At 52.7% G+C, this 14,556-nt stretch overlaps 1 protein-coding gene across 2 annotated transcripts in view; it reads left to right on the top strand.

Annotated features, from left to right (window-relative positions):
* The first annotated feature begins 2,616 nt into the window (after positions 1-2,616).
* Positions 2,617-14,556, top strand: part of CREB3L1 (cAMP responsive element binding protein 3 like 1) — a 15,394-nt gene continuing 3,454 nt past the window's right edge. Inside the window, exons 1-8 of one of the 2 annotated variants that reach the window (XM_014458600.1) lie at positions 2,617-2,840; positions 6,107-6,291; positions 9,041-9,119; positions 9,990-10,147; positions 11,053-11,202; positions 11,350-11,408; positions 11,554-11,622; positions 13,758-13,857. In XM_014458600.1, the coding sequence (XP_014314086.1) occupies positions 2,648-2,840; positions 6,107-6,291; positions 9,041-9,119; positions 9,990-10,147; positions 11,053-11,202; positions 11,350-11,408; positions 11,554-11,622; positions 13,758-13,857 (993 nt within the window). In that variant the 5' untranslated portion in view covers positions 2,617-2,647. Of the gene's footprint in view, positions 2,841-6,106; positions 6,292-9,040; positions 9,120-9,989; positions 10,184-11,052; positions 11,203-11,349; positions 11,409-11,553; positions 11,623-13,757; positions 13,858-14,556 lie in introns of both variants that reach the window. The other variant, XM_023756657.1, reaches the window with a different exon arrangement.

Below are 14,556 nucleotides of genomic sequence, written 5' to 3'. Positions count from 1 at the left end.
GCATCTATGTATATGTGTGTTATATGTATACATGTGTTGTATGTATTTACTCCTTTTGCCCTCATAATCCTTTGAGGTGAGTAGTAAGCACCTAACAAATATTTGACCCTCATGACAACAACAACACTATGAGATAGGAACTATTATTGCCCCTAACAGATGAGGAAACTGAGGCACAGAGCAGCAAGGTAACTTAGCAAGTAGTGGAGTGAGGGATCAACAGGAAGTCTACCCAACTGCAGAGCTTGTGTTCATCCCCTGCTCCCCGCAGGCTGATGCTGGCGGCCTTGACCCTGTGCTCAGATGGGGCTTTTCTGCTCATCCCTCTGCATTGGAATGGGCTCTGAGGAGTCCACGCCAGAAAAAGCAGACAGCTCCAGACCGCAAACCAACCCCCCAGAAGCCAGTCCTTGACCCTTTACCAGATGGGGCCCCAGGGCAGGAAGCAAAGCCCCCCCATCATCTCTAGCAGCCCACCAGCAAAGTCAGTCAGTAAATAATGAATAAACAACAATAACATCCCCTTACATACTTATAATACTTTTTTAAATATATATTTTTATTGATTTCAGAGAGGAAGGGAGAGGGAGAGATAGAAACATCAATGATAAGAGAGAATCATTGACCGGCTGACTCCTGCACACCCCCTGCTTGGGATCGAGCCCACAACCTGGGCATGTGCTCTTGACTGGAATCAAACCAGGGACCCTTCAGTCTGCAGGCCAATGCTCTATCCACTGAGCCAAACCAGCTAGGGCCTTATAATTCTTTAGAGAGAGAAAAATAAGCCTACTATGTACCAGCTGCTGGGTGCTTTATTAATAAGAGGTAACATTTGTTGAATAATTACTATGCGCCAGGAACTGTTCTAAGTTTCTTTAGAAGTATAGATGACCCTTGAACAACACAGGAGTTAGAGGCACCACCCTGTGCAGTACAAAACGTATAACTTTTGACTCCCCAAAAACTTAACTACTAATAGCCTACTGCTGACCAGAAGCTTTACCAGCAATATAAACAGTCAATTAACACATAGTTTTATATGTACTGTATACTGTATTCTTACAATAAAGTAAGCTAGAGAAACAAAATTGTTATAAGAAAAGCATAAGGAAGAGAAAATACACTGACAGCACTGTACTTATCAATATCATAAGGCCACGTCCTCTGATTACAAGATGAAAAAAGTCCACATATCGTGGACCTGTGCAGTTGGAACCCATGTTGTGCAAGGGTCAACTGTATTAACTTGCTTAATCCTCACACTAATCCTGGTGGGGAGGAACCATGCAAAGGTCCCTGTGCCAAGGAAGAAATGAAAGAGAGAGAGGAGAATGCACTTTCCCAGGATCACAGAGACCAATATTTTTTAGGCTTTTTTGTTTATAAGAAATGTATTTTACATCATCACCACAAACATACACACACACGTAACTGAGGTAAAAATTGACACTGCGTATTTAAGTTTTCTGGGTGCTGTGCACGCTGATATGCTGTACTCTATTTTGTTCTGTTTTATTTCTTCTTGCATCCTGGTCGTGACCTACTACATTGATTCCACACCCCATTAATGAGTCAACACCGGCAGTTTGAATGGCACTGAGTCTGGCTAGAAGTCCCAAGGCCGAGGCCGGGATTCGAACCCAAGTCACATGGCTCCAGAGCCGATTCTCTTGGGATAAAGAGTGGCTTAGAAAAGGGGGACTCTGGAGGCGTGTGGACAGGTGGGGACTGTACTAAGGAGGGAAGTGAAGGCCTTGCATCCCAGCAAAAGATAATGCAAACGTCACTAATACTGCCACTGGGATGCAAACTTGCTGCCATAGACATAGTTAATCTGTTTTTTTCTTTTTTAATTTATTTTTCAATTACAATTTACATTCAGTGTTGTTCTGTATTGTTGGCTATAGGCCCTGTGCTGTAGTCTACATCTTTGTGGCTATTCTGCAACTACCAATCTGTACTGTTTAATCCCTTCACCTTTTTCATGCAGCCCCCCAACATCCCTCCCCTCTGACAGCTGTCAGTTTGTTCTCTGTGTCTATCAGTCTGTTTCTACTTTGTTTATTTTGTTCATTAGATTCCACATATAAGTGAAATCATATGATATTTGACTTTCTCTGACTGGCTTAATTTCACTTAGCATAATACCCTCTAGGTCCATCTAAGACATAGTTACTCTTTAATTAGTCCCCCCATGAAGGAAGTAGAGTGGACTGAGAGATAGACTCAGGCCATCTAAGTGATGTGACCAAGGTCCCTGAGCCAGAACTAGAGCCCTGTGTCCTGTCGCCTGGTCCAGGGATCCTTTCACGCCATCTCCAGCTTACCTTTGAGGATAATGACATTGAAGCTGGCAATGGCAGCAGAGGTGGGGCTGGAGGTCATGTGATGACTGGTGCTGGTGATCATAGACATGATCATGGTTGGTACAGGTGATGTGGGTGGTGGGAGGTGGTGGTGCTAGGGGTGGCGGCATTAATGATGGCGGGAAGAGTAATGGGGACGTTGCAGGGACAGTGCCGGTGGTGGCAGGTCTGGAGGCACCACCACAGCAGGGTCTGTACCCTTCTCCCAAGCTAAACTGCCCCCCCACCTCCTCCTTCCCTAGCACTTCCCTGAGCACCTGGACCACTTTGGGGAGAACATGGAGGACTTCTCCAACGACCTGTTCAGCAGCTTCTTTGATGACCCGGTGCTGGATGAGAAGAGCCCTCTACTGGACATGGAACTGGACTCCCCCACGCCAGGCATCCAGGCGGAGCACAGCTACTCCCTGAGCGGTGACTCTGCACCCCAGAGCCCCCTGGTACCCATCAAGATGGAGGACACCACCCAAGGTAAGAAGGGTGGGAGGGCCCAGGACAGCACATGCACATAAGGCCCAGGAGGGAAGGAAGCTTTTGCAGGGCCACAGGGGGCACTGGAGGCTGAGACTCCCAGAGGCTCTGGGAGGAGGCACCCACAAACACCCCTCAGGGAGGCTGCCCACTTTTATTCCTGAAGGGAGGGTTCTCTAAAGCGCCCCTCTCCCCCTGCCTTGCTTTTTAGCAAAGGGCCCTTGAGTCTTTTCTCTCAGGTTCAACATTAGAGAACTCCAGACTGTTGCCCACCTAGACATGGCCTTTGGGCATTTCCTCAACCCATCTGGGCCCACGGTATCTGGCTGGGTGATCATGGACACATCTCCTGGCTTCTATGAGCCTCGGGGTCTTCATCTACCAATGGGAACAGCAGTAAACATTTCTACAGTCCTCTCCAGTTTACCACGGGCTCTCATGTTCATGTTCTCATTTATTTCTCACGACTCAGAGGTGAGGAAGGAATCACTTCTATCATAATCCCTATTTGACGGGTAAGGACAATGAGCCTTTAGGAAAGCTGCGTTGTTTAAGTTACAAACAGTAAAATGCAGGTTAGGGACTTGGAAGCAAGCAAGCCCGCTGATTCTAAGCCTCACACCCTCGCCGCACCACATTTGCCAGCCTCAAGGGGGCAGCAAGGAGTACTGGGTTTGGAACCAAACATCCTGATGCTTCCACCAGCTGCTGTGTGGTCTTAGCAAGTTTCTTAACCTCTCTGGGCTTCTGTTTCCTCAATTATAAAATGAAGATACTTCGTGGCTTGACATAGAATTCTGGACAAGATTAAAAATCCCAGCACATAATATATATCAACTAGAGGCCCAATGCATGAAATTCGTGCAAGGGGCTTGGCCCCCATGCCGCAGCCTCTGCCTCGGCCTCCACTGCTCCGAAGCTTAGTCCGGAAGGTCGTCTGGAAGGTCATCTGGTCTAATTAGCATATTACACTTTTATTATTATAGACTAGAGGCTCAGTGCACGAAATTGTGTGCGGGTAGGGTCCCTACACCTAGCCTGCGATCAGGGCCATCTTTCGCCCATTCGCCAGTCCCCAGTCCCACCCTGCCACCAACACCCATTCCGGTTCCCCATTTGCCATCTGACAATCTATCAGAGCCTGCGGGCCAGGGGAGGGACCAAGACGTCTGCCTTCACCCACTTGCCAGTTCCCAGTCCTGCCCCAACGCCACCCACCCCGGTTCCCCATGGTTCCCCATTGGCCATCCAGGGATCGGAGCCTGTGGGTTGGAGGGGAGGGACCAAGAGGTGGTCAATGCACCTCATAGCGACTGGTCGATCAGTCGTTCTGGTCGGTACCCTGTTATGGTCGCTGGCCTTTTATTATATAGGATAATTACTGGCTATTTTCATTGTGCCTCTAAAAGTCCTCTTGATACTGTCGTGGTTCTATTCCTTTCCCCTCAGAGGACCATGGTCTTGAATGGTTTTCTTAATATTCTCATCTATTAAATGTGGAAAATAGTGGTGTCTGTCCCATAGAATTTGGGGGAGGAATAAATGAGCTTATATGTGTCAAAGGCTTAGAGCTGTGCTCAGTGCAGAAAGTGTGAGGTGCTTCTTAGGGTCTTAGAGGTTCCCCAGGGGCAGAGACAGACCTTTGTACCGCCCCCCCCAACCCTAGCCCTGAGGGCAGGGACATCTCTTGAGGTTTTAAGTGGCTCCTGGCCTGTGGTTGCTGAGGTCCCAGCTTCCCTCTGTGCCCTGGCCGCAGGGAAGAACTCTGAGGTCACTCAAGGAGGCCTCGGGCACAGCCTGGGGAGGGGCAGGGTGTGGGATGGGCACCCTCCCACGGCGGGCGCTCCCTCCACCCCCACATGCCCAGCCCAGCAACTCCTTGAACACCCCCAATCTATTTTTAGAGTAATTTATTTGTGGGCCCTTTGCAGGGGGCAGTTTCCCGGAGGCCAGCGGGCTAGGCTGGCCCTGTAATTTGGGAAGATTGTGGGTGTTCCTGGAGCCAGGGGCAGCCTGTGGCCCAGAGCTGGGGCTCTCCGGCTCCCAGAGGGTGGGGCCCGGCCTCTGAGGTGGGATCAGGCAGCCGTTGACCCCTCTCCCCACCCACAGTGGGTCCCAAAGGCCAGAGTCCCCTGTAGTCCTTCCTTTGCAAGCTGGCCGCCCAGGCCCCCGCCTTTCCAGTGCTGCTCTGACTTCCAGGTGGGGCCAGCCTGAGCTGGGGTGGAGGACTGTGGGCGCCCAGCAGGAAGAGGGGTGATGTCTGCCATCCCTGTGGCCCAGGTGAGGTCAGGAGGCCTCCTAGATAGGCAGGAGGTTCACGCTGCCTGGGAGACCTGAGCATCATCCCTCACCCCCCACCTGCCCCCAGTCACAGGTCCGGTGACTGCTTCCTTCCAAAAACGTCTCCCGTGTGCTCCGTCCTCTCCATCCCCACGGCCACTGCCTTTGCTCAGGCCTTGTCCTCTCTCGCTGGACCATTCCAACGGACTCCCGCGGTGTCCCTGCCTCTAACTTGCCTGCCCCAGGCAGTCTTCTCACACAGGCAGAGTGGTCTTTTTTAACATCACAAATCTGAACGTACTTAAAACTCTTCAGTGCCACCTCATTGCCTTTAGGACAGTGGTTCTCAACCTTGGCTGCACATGAGAATCACCTGAGAATCTTTTTAAAATCCTGATTTCTGGGCCTCGCCCTCCGGAAATTCTGTTTCTTTGTGATGGGGTGGGGCCACAACATGAGTAACAAAGAAACAGAATTTCCGGAGGATGAGGCCCAGAAATCAGGATTTTAAGAAGATTCCCAGGTGATTCTAATGTGCAGCCAAGGTTGAGAACCACTGCTCTAGGACAAAGTCACAGCTCTGAGCGCAGCCTCCCAGCCCCTGCCGGCCTCTCTGGCCCCATTTCCTTTCCTTTTCATTCCAACTGCTTGTGACCTTCACTAGATGCCCAGAACCTAGCACCGTGCTCAGCAAATGTTTGCTGAATAACAATAATTATAGGAACAATAGTACCATTTATTGGACATTTATTTACTTCTTAACAGACACTTTTATAGATGAGAAAACTAAGGCTCAGAGAGGTTAAACAACTTGCCTGAGGTCACACAGCCAGTCAGGAGGGGTTCTGGTCTGTTGTCCAAGCCCAGTCTATTAGCTGCTGAATGAAGAAGGTGCCCCCATGTCTTCTGGCTCCCCGCGGATAGGAGCGGGGCCGAGCCCTGTGCTCCGGGAGCCCCCTGAGCCTGGGTCCTGCCCCTTTCCCCAGATGTGGAACATGGAGCCTGGGTGCTGGGACACAAATTGTGCTCCGTCATGGTGAAGCAGGAGCAGAGCCTGGAGCTGCCTGTGGACCCGCTGGCCGCCTCCTCAGCCATGGCTGCCGCTGCTGCCATGGCCACCACCCCGCTGCTGGGCCTCAGCCCTCTGTCCAGGCTGCCTGTCCCCCACCAGGTGAGCCTGGGGACTGTTTTGTAGGGGCTGAGGGAGGGGCAAAGGGTGGGGGGAGGGGTCTGTGTGGGAAGAAGTGTCCAAAGCCCTGTGCACCCAGGGTTCTATGAACAGGGAGCAACGTGACTCACCCTCAGGACCAAGGGCTGGAACTCCCAGACGGGCCTCTGCCTCCGCCTTGGGCCGCCACGCATCATCTAGAATGCGCTCAGACCATCCAGCCCTCACAGCGAGCTGGGGCCCTCACCGTGTGTGGGCAAGGCTTACAGGACGCCGGCAGGGCTGGCGTTGGGCCATGTCCAGAGTCCCAGAGATGGAGACAGCCAGGCCACTTAATTTTCTCAAAGCGTCAGCATTTTAAAAAAGGAAGGCCAGCGTGGAAATATAAAACTTGTACTATCTTTCAGTTGTTTACATTCATGAGATTAATATCTTCAACCCACATTCTCATACCACCCCCACGCCCTGCGAATGTAGATATACATCATTGGCTATAGGTCCGAGATGATATCTGAAAACCCTTCTGAGAATGTGAGGCCCAGAGCCCAGGCCCCTGGGAGAGGCCCTGCCTGGGTCCAACTTGGCTCTCACTTGTGCTCTGGGCACATGCCACTCCCTTTTCCTCCGCCTCCTTCTCTATAAAATAGGAGTGTGAGCTACCAGGTACCTCTAGGACAGTGGTTCTCAACCTTCCTGATGCCGCGACCCTTTAATACAGCTCCTCATGTTGTGGTGACCCCCAATTTCATTGTTACAAATTGAACATAATTAAAGCATAGTGATTAATCACAAGAACGATATGTAATTATATATGTTTTCCGATGGTCTTGGGCGACCCCTGTGAAAGGGTCGTTCGACCCCCAAAGGGGTCGTGACCCACAGGTTGAGAACCGCTGCTCTAGGAGCTTCTGTCCCTGGGTCGTCTTAAATCCTTAGTCTGGATCGGGCCAGTCCTGCCCCCTGCTGGCCACACAGCTCACCTGATCAGAATGTGGCCACAGGCAGACCGGTCAGCCCCTCCCAAACCCTCCACTGTCCACCAGGATCAAGGGTTGGCTGCAGATGTGGAGGATCTTTCTTTTTTCTTAAATATATATTTTTATTGATTTCAGAGAGGAAGGGAGAGGGAGAGAGAGAGATAGAAATATCCATGATGAGAATCATTGATTGGCTGCCTCCTGCACGCCCTCTACTGGGGATTGAGCCCGCAACTCTGGCATGTGCCCTTGACCGGAATCAAACCTGGGACCCCTCAGTCCACAGGCCAACATTCTATCCACTGAGCCAAACCAGCTAGGACTGGAGGATCTTTTTTTTAAAAAAATGTATGTTTTTATTGATTTTTTTAGAGAAAGAGGTATAGAGAGATAGAAATATCAATGAGAGAACATTGATCAGCTGCCTCCTGCACGCCCCCTCCTGGGGCTTGAACCTGAATACCTGTGACATCTTGGTTCATGAGTCAATATTCAACCACTGAGCCACACCAGCTAAGCGTGGAGGATCTTTTGTGATCAGATCCAAGACTGGCTCCGCAACACCTCGGGCCTTGCCAAAGCAGGAAGGGAAGGCAGGACTGCAGCAGCAGCCAGAGGTGGGGCACATGCCTCAGAGAAGGACACTGAGGCTCAAGAGGTTAGGCAACTTTCCCCAAATCACACAGTCCCAAACAGAGGAGCTGCACCCCCAACTCAGACGCCAGACCTGAGACCCACACCTTCACTCCAGTGAGGTCACAACACCCCAGCGGAGGCAAAAGAATCAGGAGTTGGTGAAGTGCCCTCACCCTTCTGCATCGCAGTCCCCTCATCTGTCACTTGAGGGCTGAGCTGGGATAGACACGAGGGAACCTACCAGGCCCCCTCCCCCCAACTTGAACCTTCTATGATTCTTACTCATCTGCCTAAACTTGGGATTCTGTGTCCCACCCACAAAACATGACCTCTCTCTGCTGGCCGCAGACCAAGGGAAAAGGTGGTCCTGAAATACAGCACCCAACACAGCGCCTTCCTCAAAGAGAACACCACTCCCGTGCGTGCTGACAGCCATGTGTAGGAAGCCACTCATGTTCCTGAAATCCTATCTGGAACAGCAAGTTGGAATATAAAGAAATAGGAATGTATCTTAGTTTAAAGTGTAAATCGAGCCCTAACTGGTTTGGCTCAGTAGATAGAGCATTGGCCTGCAGACTGAAGGGTCCCAGGTTTGATTCCGGTCAAGGGCATGTACCTTGGTTGCGGGCACATCCCCAGTAGGAGGTGTGCAGGAGGCAGCTGGTCGATGTTTCTCTCTCATCGATGTTTCTGACTCTCTATCCCTCTCCCTTCCTCTCTGTAAAAAATCAAAAATAAATAAATAAATAAAGTGTAAATCGAATTCTGTCAGTCCCTTGCTTAAAACCCGTTAGGGGCTCCTCACTGCTTCAAATTCTTTTGTCTGGATTCCGCTCCCACCCCCACCCTACTCCGATCTTCTAGTCTTATTTCCTACCCCTCCATCCCAACACACATTCCTACACACTGGACACCCTGAGTACACATTAATTCATGCTTATCCCTCCGCTTGGCTGAGTGGCTCCTCCACGCACAGGAACTTGCCTCTACTCCCTCTGGGCTGTGCCCAGAACTCTAAGCCCAGCCACCTCCCCAGTTCAGCAGGACAGGCCACCAGCCTCAGGGAGGGAGATGGGTGGATGGCGTGGTGGGGACAGCCGCAGGGGCAGCTGATGGAGCTGGACCTGTCTCTTCCTCAGGCCCCGGGAGAGATGACTCAGCTGCCCATGATCAAAGCAGAGCCCCAGGAGGTGAACCAGTTCCTCAAAGTGACACCAGGTAGGTGTGTCCAGGGAGGGACTCTTCCTCTCCAGTCCTGGGCAGACAGCATCCCTACTACCTTGGTCCAGCCACCCACCTCCCTCAACAACCCCCCTTTCCATAATATCCTCTCCTCCATGCTTGGCCCACCCCCCACCCATCCAGTCCCCTTCTTACCCAGCCTCTGACTGTCAGCCCTGCTATCTGCACCCTCACACCTTCTTCACTAATCCCCTGTCATTCACTAACTGCAGCTCATTTTATTTCCATTCACTCATCTACCCATCTGTCTATCTGTCCATCCATCCATCCATCCAACTCTCCATAAATCTGGGCATCTGTGCTGCCCAGGCTGCCTCCTGGCCACCTGCAGAGTGTCAGTCTTCCTGGTGCTGTGGCCACAGAGGGACAGCATGGAGGGAGGCTGGGAAGAGCAGTGCTCCTGGCTGGTTGGCTGAAAGCCCAATGCCTGCTGCCTCGTTACCCTGAAGTCAGAAATGGAAACCCTGGGGTAGTTATAGCTAAACATTGGGGTGGGAGGGAGGGAGGGCAGACTCCAGCCACCTGCTGGAGTTGTCGAACTGGAGGCTCAAACACCCTGAAGCTGGGGATGGGGGAGGGCCTCCAAGAATCCAGCCTCACCAAGGATGAGGCTCAAAGGAGCCAGGCCTCTGGTGGCAGAGATGAGGTGGCGCCCAGGGATCAGCTCCTGGGCTGTCAGCTCCCATCTCTCTGACAGCACAGAGGGGCTTTGGATGCTGTGACTGGTCAGGCCCCAGCACTCTTGACCACAGCATCAGGGCTGGCTGAGGCCCATGCTCTGCTGAACTCTGAGGTCCCAGCAGAGCGGAGTGCAACCTGCTAACCCGCTTCCCCCACTCTCCCCAGAGGACCTGGTGCAGATGCCTCCGACGCCCCCCAGCAGCCATGGAAGCGACAGTGACGGCTCCCAGAGTCCCCACTCTCTGCCCCCCTCCAGCCCTGTCCGGCCCATGGCCCGCTCCTCCACGGCCATCTCCACCTCCCCCCTCCTCACGGCCCCTCATGTAAGCTGCCGGGAGTGGTCTGGGGCAAATAATTGGGTAAATCCACCCTGGCACACCTCCGGTGGGGAAGGGTCTGGGGAGCCCCAACCTCATCCCGTCCCCATCAGAATTCAGAGAGGTGCCTGCCTGGCAGATGGGAGTGAGAATCTCTTAGCCCTGCCTCGTGGTGAATAGGAAATAGGCAGGGAGGTCCAAGAGGCCTGCCGAACCCACAGTGTGCAGAGCCAGGACTAGAATGGACGTTCCTAACCTCCCTGTGTGGGGAGCAGTGCTCAGGAGGCCCAGAGTACCCAGGGAACTGGAGCTGGACCCTGAGCCCTGGGATGGGTGTGGAACCTTCCAAGCCAAGACTGAAGGGATATGAAGGGGGGCGCCATTTAGGGGGCCCTGGACAAGTAGGTTTTGAGTCTATGAATTTGAGGGTGGGATCTAAGGAGCCCCCCAACAATGTACCGAGTGCCTAATATGCTGGGCTCCCAGCACCATCCTAAGCATTTGATGCATATTATTGGATTTAATTCAGCTCTACCCCATTTCTTAAAAATATTTATTTATTTATTTATTTATTTATTTATTTATTTAAGAGAGGCAGGGAGAGGGAGAGAGAAAGAAACATCAATGATGAGAGAGAATCATTGATCAGCTGCCTCCTGCAGGCCCCATACTGGGGACTGAGCCCGCAAGCCAGGATGTGCCCTGACGGAGAATCAAACCCCGACCTCCAGGTTCATAGGTCGACACTCAGCCACTGAGCCACGCCGGCTGGGCTCTACCCCTTTTTAGATGAGGAACCTGAGGCTCGGGGAGTTGAGCGCTCTGCCCAGGTCACACACAGAATAAACAGCAGAGCTTGAACTTGAACCCAGGGCTGTCTGGTTCTAACCATCATGTCCGATTTCCCACAGAAATTACAGGGGACTTCAGGGCCACTGCTCCTGACAGAGGAGGAGAAGCGCACCCTGATTGCTGAGGGCTACCCCATCCCCACGAAACTCCCCCTCACCAAAGCCGAGGAGAAGGCCTTGAAGAGGGTCCGGAGGAAAATCAAGAACAAGGTAAGGCAAGAGCCGGATCCCTGCCCTGGCGCTTCCTTGGCGGGTGGGGGTCTCTGATCCCCTGGTGATGCCAGCTCTGAAATTGGGGGTCCCAGGAAGTGGATTTATGGCCATGGTAACCCCTCTCTTGGGGGCTTCCCCCTCTAGATCTCGGCCCAGGAGAGCCGCCGTAAGAAGAAGGAATACGTGGAGTGTCTAGAAAAGAAGTAAGGGTCCCGTGTGGAGAGGGGGGCCTGGGTCACAGGGCTCCAGGGGCAGGAGGCACAGGGGCTGAGATGCTGGTGGGCAGGACTGAGGGGGCAGCAGCAACTCTGGGGCTGCCCCTGAGCCTGTGCCTGGTTGGCCCCGCAGGGTGGAGACATTCACATCAGAGAACAACGAACTGTGGAAGAAGGTAGAGACCCTGGAGAATGCCAACAGGTGGGTGCTGCCACCCGCATCCTGCACTGCCCCTGCCCCCTGCAGAGGAGAGGTAACGGAGTTCAGGATGAACCCCAGAAACAGGAACCCTGCAGCCCAGGACGCCAGCTTCCCATCCTTCCTCATCCACACATAGCTCTACACACGTGACAGACTGACGAGACGCTTTAAAGGAGATGGTACAGAGCAGTGGTCTCCAGAGCGTGGTTTCTCAGACCACCACCAGCAGCCTCCCCCGAGAACTTGTTAGAAATGCTTATTATTTTCAGGCCTCACACCAGGGCTACTGAGGCAGGAACTCCAGGGAGGGGGCTCAGCACTGCAGGCAATTCTGATGCGCCCTAGGGTTAGAACCACTGGCGTAGGTGCTTGCCCCTCAAAGCGAGCTTCTCAAACAAGCAGCAGCAGCAGCACCGGGAGCTCGTACGAAATGCAGAATCTCAGGACTCTCCCAGATGCACTGAATCAGAATCTGCATTTCCGCAAGCCCGTTGGGTGGCTCACATGCACAACTAAGTTTTAAGAAACACCAGTGTACGCCTGGCCTGAAGGAGCTACATAAAGTTGCAGCTCTGGATTCGTATTCCACTCGGCCATTTTGGCGACTGGGCCCAGCTTCTTTGTCTACATGGTGATGATAGAAGCACCATCTCACAGGATGTGTGTCATGATTCGATAAGAGAGTGCAACTAAATTGCCCAGCACTGTGCTTGGCGTTTAAGGATGCTCAATTCATGTTAGTTTTTCTTTTTTCTTTCTTTATTGTTTTTATTCTAAACTCTTGATAGTGCCCAGCCATGAGTGCACAGTAGGTCTTTAATGATTATTTGCTGGGATTAATTAAAATAAATAGACAACAGCCTGGCTGGCATGGCTCAGTGGTTGAGCGTCAACCTTTGAACCAGAAGGTCACGGTTTGATTTCTGGTCAGGGCACAGGATTGAGGGCTGGATCCCCAGTGTGGAGCACACAGGAGGCAGCTGATCATTGATGTTTCTATCTCTCTCCCTTCCTCTCTGAAATCAATAAAAATATTTTTTTAAAAAAAATAAAATAAAGCCCTGACCGGTTTGGCTCAGTGGATAGAGCGTCAGCCTGCGGACTCAAGGGTCCCAGGTTTGATTCCGGTCAAGGGCATGTACCTTAGTTGCAGGCACATCCCCAGTGGGGGGCGTGCAGGAGGCAGCTGATCGTTGTTTCTCTCTCATCGATGTTTCTAACTCTCTCTCCCTCTCCCTTCCTCTCTGTATAAAAAGTCAATAAATATATTTTTTAAATAAATAAATAATAAATAAATAAAATAAAAACAGCAGCTGGTATATAGCAGGTGCTCAACAGAAGGCTTTTCCCTTCTTTCCTTCCTTCTCTCCCAGCTTCCCCAGCAGGATCCAGCCACTCTCCTGATTGGTCTGGAGAATGCCTTCCCTCAGGGAAGGGGATCCGGGGAACCATCACCCCTCACTCCACCTCTGGCCCAGATTCCTCTCTGGCCCCAAATCTGGCCAGGCCCTCGGTGTTATTTCGCCACCTGCTGTACATTATTTGAACTGCAACCCCCTCTGCCAGGCTGGGTGGAGGAAAGAGATGATTAAATGTTTGTTCACCAAGCATGGGCCAAGCACCCGCTGTGTGTAGCCAGAGGATTCCACACCCGGTGGGACCCAATCCTTACCCTCAGGGAGCCCACAGTTAACTGAGGAGGCTGACATGGAAATCCATAAATACACGTGTTACAGGTGTCGTGATCAATGTAAAAACAGCAATGAAAATTTTAAAAATGGTAGTTGCCATTTACTGGACACTCACTATGTACCAGACAGCTGGCAGACATGGGTTGTGGGGTGCTGTGGCTGCCGTAGGGCCCAGGTGGGACGGCCTTCCTCCAACCCCCACTTTGGCCAGGAGCATCACAGGGCCCCCCTGAGCTCCCCCAGGGTGACCCAGCTACCCACCAGGAGGCAGGCCCAGGTTCCCGGACACCGCAGAGGGGCAAGCGGGAGGCGACCTCTTCTGTCTTGACTGAAGTGGGCACCTGGGGGGGAGCCAGGTCTGGAGCCAGCCCAGGTGTGCGCTGGAGAGCAGGAGGCAGAGATGCCCGCTGGTCAGAGCCTCTGTGACCGCTGTGTCCCCCTCAGGACCCTGCTTCAGCAGCTGCAGAAGCTCCAGACGCTGGTCACCAACAAGATCTCCAGGCCGTACAAGATGGCAGCCACCCAGACGGGGACCTGCCTCATGGTAGGTCCGCTCCCTCCTACAGGCCTCCGGAGGGCGTCTTCCCGGGTGGCTTTCTAGGGGGGGTGGGCAGACCTTGGAAGGATTGGCAATACGATGGGCAACATCGCCAAGGTCCACCATCCCAGTGCCCTCTGAACCTTCTAGAGCAGTGGTTCTCAACCTTCTGGCCCTTTAAATACAGTTCCTCATGTTGTGACCCAACCATAAAATTATTTTCGTTGCTACTTCATACCTGTCATATTGCTACTGTTATGAATCGTCATGTAAATATCTGATATGCAGGATGGTCTTAGGCGACCCCTGTGAAAGGGTCGTTCGACCGCCAAAGGGGTCGCGACCCACAGGTTGAGAACCGCTGTTCTAGAGCGTGGCCTTCCCTGGCCAGTCCTAACGGGGTGGCTGTGCAGTGACTCCCGTGAACCCCGCTGCGGGGCGGCAAGGCAAATGCCACACCCTGTGGAGGGAAGGGCTGGGGGAGACACTCAGACCTGTGGACTTGGTTCTTTCTGGAATGAATGGTGGCGAGAAGGCCGAGCAAATCTCTGAAAACCCGAAAGAGTGCCCAGGGGTGGCTCAGGCCTCTGCTCGTCCCTCTTCCACCCTCTCCTGGACCTGTCCGCCTGGACACTGCCCGGGGCATTCCCTCCGGGACCCGGGCTGCCAGGTGGCAGAGCCATGTGTGGGCAGGGGTTAGTGGGC

The sequence above is a fragment of the Myotis lucifugus genome, unplaced genomic scaffold (assembly GCF_000147115.1).
Source record: "Myotis lucifugus unplaced genomic scaffold, Myoluc2.0 scaffold_97, whole genome shotgun sequence".
In the NCBI taxonomy this organism is placed as follows: domain Eukaryota; kingdom Metazoa; phylum Chordata; class Mammalia; order Chiroptera; family Vespertilionidae; genus Myotis; species Myotis lucifugus.
Note: the sequence above shows the minus strand (reverse complement) of the source record. Positions and strands in the feature narration are given on the sequence as shown.